Consider the following 4,887-nt stretch of genomic DNA (forward strand, 5'->3'; position numbering starts at 1 on the left):
TGTGTGTGTGTGTGTGTGTGTGTGTGTGTGTGTGTGTGTGTTAATGCAGAGTTTATCAGTTTTAATTTGATGGGTTCAAGATGAAAGAGAATTTTCCCGCCTTGCAGCAGAGCCCTTCTGGGAAGTGTTGGCACAATGTTTAGTTAAAAGAACTTAAAGAAAACTTGTTTCCTGTCGCTTTGGGAAGCCTTGATGGTTTGGAGAGGCTGTTGTTTTCCTTTGTTGTTCTATGCTGTTTGAACCGTTTCTCCTACGCTGCCAGCAGCACAGGGAGCTGGACTTTCATTATATTTCATACCAACAGTGTGAGCGCACAGAGTGAAGCAGAGCGAGGTTTAGGAGCAAACGCTTCAGCTTTCAGCCTCCAGATGTCTGCGTTTCAGACACTGTTAATAATACACATGTTACACAGTTCAAGATTCGTTTCTGGAGTTTTATGGTTCAGTAAAACTTAAGTTCTGAAATGAATCGAGATCTGAAATTGGGAATTTAGCACCAGGAGGTGTTGTGTAAGCGCTAAAAATTAACCATGTTGTTGGTGTTGTAACTTTAATGGTTAACTTCAGAAGTGGCTGAATCACAGACAGTTTTTCACTTTGGAGTTTTTACTCTCAAAGAGGAGAACTTTACACTCATAAGCCCACGTGCTCAGAAAGTGTTGGCCGTCTTTGGATCTACCACCATCACATTCTCAATGATGAAGTCTAACAAACCCAGATACACAAACTCTCAGTGACCGCACTGAACCTGACTTTCATGCACTTAAAGCCCAAAACAGACCAGATTTCTCTCACTGAGTGAGAACTAAAAGGGAAGTAGCTGAAGTAAGTAACAAGAAGCAAGACAGCAATAGCACTTTGTATTTAAAAAGCCTTTGAAATTTTACAAAAGCATGCACGTGCACTCAACAGTCCCAGTTTGTCATGTGGACTCTTGGGGAAAATGAACTGCCCGCCCTGCTGCAGAGGCCTCATTAACAGAACCTGCAGCTGCCCTTTTAACCACTCGGTCAGCTTTCAGGTTTGTGTGACAGGAGTGTTGGTTAGCTGTTGTTGCTCTCTGCATTTATACTGTGCCGGCCATCGAAGCAGCAGCTCCGCTGCCTCCTGGCCCTCTCTTCGTCCCGGTCTGCCTTTGCAGACTTCTCACAGTGAAGGCTCTATGGTAGAGTCTAAAGTTGACCAATTTTGCTATAATTGAGCAGCCCTACTTCACAGCTGAGGATAATAATGACAGAAGACCTTTGGACAAAGGGCGGGCTGGATTGTAAACGGCTTCATCACTCATAATCGTATGATTTTTACGATGCTTGTAAATGAACGTTTATATTAGAAAACTAGCAAAAAATCCCTTCTTTGCATCTCTAATTTTAATCTGCTCTGTATTTCACTCACAGCTGTTTGTAAGAGGCTCTCTGTGCTCCTGCTGTCAAGTGTCTGTGCTGCACACATTCATTTGCATTGTTTAAAACAGTGATTTTTTTTTAAAAACATTTTGAGCTTAAGGTGTAACAAAGGGAAACCAAAAATAAAGCTAAGCCTGTATTCATATTAGTCCCTTCTTCTCCTCTCTGCTAGCGTATGCCCTCCATGCATCACCTTAACGTGGCTTTAGGTTCAGACCCAGTCCTCCTTTGAAGTTCTCTACATCTCTCTCAGGGTGGTGTTTCAGTGTCGGTCTAGTTTGCTTGGTGACATATTCGCATCCCAAGTCAGACTTAAGCTAGAGCAGACTAACATTTCTACCACCTGAGCAGTGTGGATTGGCTCAGTGGACAGAGGTGCCCTTCGACTCACAGTAAAAAAACAAAAAACAACCTCAGATCACTATAGTGTGTTTTAACACACCAACTGGGAACCAGTGGTATAAACATCTGGCACCAGGTGTCAGCTTAGACACACAGTAACTTAGGAAATGCTGTGTGTCCCTTCTCAATGCTTCCTGGTTTCCTTTATTCTTGTGAGACGTCCGAGTGGCTGGAAATACACCCTGAATAGGATCCACACCTCACAGGTTTACCATCTCTGGTTCTTATATGTAAGACCACCCCAGGCCAAAGGATCCTTCCCTATTGGACGTTTATTCCCTTCTGTTTTGTTTACACCACTGCCACCAGTTACCCCACCCTATCACCTCCACTGACCTTCTTTTGTGTGTAGCACCAGAGAAAAGGTCAAACCCATGGATGCTTTTTGAATGGAGTATTTAAGAGTAGACTAAATTTACATGCATGCAAACGCTCGAATCGTGTTTTTCTTTCTAAAATAACCCCGTAACCCTTCTACTCATCTTAGATATTGTTTCCTTTTTATGGACACATCGCTCCCCCGGCTGCTTGGTTGGACTCGTACTGCAGTAGTTGATATCGGTTAAAGACTTTTGTTGTCATTAAACAATCTGAGCGTCTCAGAGGGAGAACTGTGTGCTCACAGGGAGGCAGAAAGACTGCAAAGACTCTAACAATGACACACACACACACACACACACACACACACACACACACACACACACACACACACAATGAGTCCTTTGTGCTCCCTCTCCCAGGGTACTGTAGGGGTGCGGTATGCGTCGTCAGCTATGCCAGCTAGCATGGGGCCAGCCCCCCTGTGCTGCCCAGGAGCTCTCTTGGGGGGGTGTGTGTGTGTGTGTGTGCGTGTGTGTGTGAGTGAGAGAGAGATCAAGGCAATCCTGCTTAAGCTTTTTACTTAGTTCTTAAACATTTAACCCATTTCTGGAAATAACATTTTGCACATAGTTGTGCCGTTATAGCCTCGGAAAGAATGTCATGTAACTGGTTTGGTTGCATGAAATGAGATAAATTGGAAACTCTAGGCCTAGTATGTTAGAAACAATGTTACCTGGCACATGGAAAAGTACTGTGGCATCCAGGGAAGGTTTTAACTAAAAAGGCTTGTACTCCAGTAACCGGGGGTGGTGAAACCTGGTAAACAGCTGAAACTGCACCTGTTTGATCAAAAAATTCCTACTTTCTTATTATGGACGAACAGACGCTGCCAGCTCGATCAGGCAGTGGTGACCGATTGGTACCGATTTTATAGGCTGATTCTAAACTCCTGAACACTAGAGGACGATGAGAACTGTGGAGCTGCAGATTGATCTCGGATGCACACAAAGCTTCTGTCATGAGATGTGACTGCTCCTCATGGAAATGTGAGACTGAGAGGAGAGCGGTGTATATTTGAGAGATTTCCCAGTCCCAACGTGAACGCAGGCAGTGACTGGTACGGCCTCGTCAGAGAGGGCAACACCTATTCAGCTTCTGACAGCTTAACATTTTCTCTAATCTCTTCCACACGAGTCAGAATGTATTCCAGGGAATTATATTATTTCCCATAAAAAAAATTTCCAGAACTGCAGGCATTGCAAAGACTGATCAAATAATCAGTTTTATCATTTATAAACTTCTTGGAGGCCGAGGCAACCCTAACTTTGATTAATGTGCTGAAACAAGAGCACTGAAGTCTTCTCTTTCGTGTGTTTGCCTCTACAGAAAAAAGCCAAAGGCGAGGAGCTGTTTGAACAGATCATGTACCATCTGGACATTGTTGAGAAAGACTACTTTGGAATACGCTTCATGGACTCGGCACAAGTTCCAGTAAGCATGGAGGGTGTCTTGTGACTCTGTACTGGTTGTTTTTTGTTTATTAATAAATTTTTTTAATGCCTGACTAAATCTGCAGACTTCCTGTTAATACTTAAAGTTAACATTTTTTTCCCCCCATTACAGATATTGGATTGATGCATAAAAAGTAAATGTTTACACACTGTTTGTTTGCTTCTCTAACTTTTAGCACTTATGTTATGGAGAAATATACATCTTATTGTATTTGTTGGGTAAGGAGTTCATTTTAATTTATGACTGTATTATAGTAAATATCAAAAATTTAAATATCTATTCTTTATCTGTATGTCGCTGCCGTATAATTCTGTGTCATGCTTTTATTTGATATGATACCAAGTGTCTCTGACAGTCGTGTTTTAGCCACATATCCCACATTACTGCTCTCCCAGGAAAGGTTGAGACACAGACTTTCACTTTCAGGGCCAAACACTTCATGTTTGGCACTGATCACCACCTGCACTCATGTATATATCTTTCTACGTAGCACTCATAATTCTTATTCTCATGTATATATCTCATGTATATCTCATGCACATATCTTTCTTTCTACATAGCACTTTAATTCTTATTGTTTGCACTGAAGCACCGCAGCAATTTCCTAATGTTGTAAACCTCAACATCTGGCAATAAACCCCATTCTGATTCTGATTCTGATTAAAGGCTCGGTCCACTCTGGGAGTCGGGCTGTCCTCTTACACAAACAGTTTGAAGTCATCGGTCTCTCGGGGACTCTGTTCCTTCACTGGGAAACTCAAAGGCAGGCAAACAGGAGGCAGGTTTAGAGCGCTGGGAGAGGGAGGGCTGCAATAAGGAATGTGGGGGAGAGAGATGAGAGAGTGCTGTTCCTCTGTTATCTATCTCTGTCTCTGACATGGACACAGACGCCTCCCTCTCTCTCTAACATAGTTCATGCCTCGCAGAGCCTGAACTTCTAAGAAGAAACCTCGAAGAACAGCGCACTTATTAACCAATTAACTCAACTGGTCGCTTTGTATCAGTTGACCACACCAGTGCTTTGTTTCTATGTTCAATAAAGGCGCATGTATAGTAATGTTGCTGTTGGCTTTCATGTTAGTTTTGCTAAACCTTGCTGTGTTGATTTAATTGTTGTTGCTTTGTATGCTTTCAGCATTGGCTCGATGTCACAAAAAGTATCAAGAAACAAGTGAAAAGTGAGTATTGCAGCCCAAACACATTGATCCCTGTGTGAAAAGCATGTTTACATTTTTGGAAGAGAAACT

At 42.6% G+C, this 4,887-nt stretch overlaps 1 protein-coding gene across 1 annotated transcript in view; it reads left to right on the plus strand.

The window, feature by feature from the left end:
- Positions 1-4,887, plus strand: part of epb41l5 (erythrocyte membrane protein band 4.1 like 5) — a 33,224-nt gene that overhangs the window by 6,176 nt on the left and 22,161 nt on the right. Inside the window, exons 3-4 of the mRNA XM_005743730.2 lie at positions 3,515-3,619; positions 4,776-4,822. Of these exons, the coding sequence (XP_005743787.2) occupies positions 3,515-3,619; positions 4,776-4,822 (152 nt within the window). The remainder of the gene's footprint in view (positions 1-3,514; positions 3,620-4,775; positions 4,823-4,887) is intronic.

This window comes from Pundamilia nyererei, unplaced genomic scaffold (genome assembly GCF_000239375.1).
Source record: "Pundamilia nyererei isolate P.nyererei 1_Seehausen unplaced genomic scaffold, PunNye1.0 scaffold00135, whole genome shotgun sequence".
NCBI lineage: Eukaryota > Metazoa > Chordata > Actinopteri > Cichliformes > Cichlidae > Pundamilia > Pundamilia nyererei.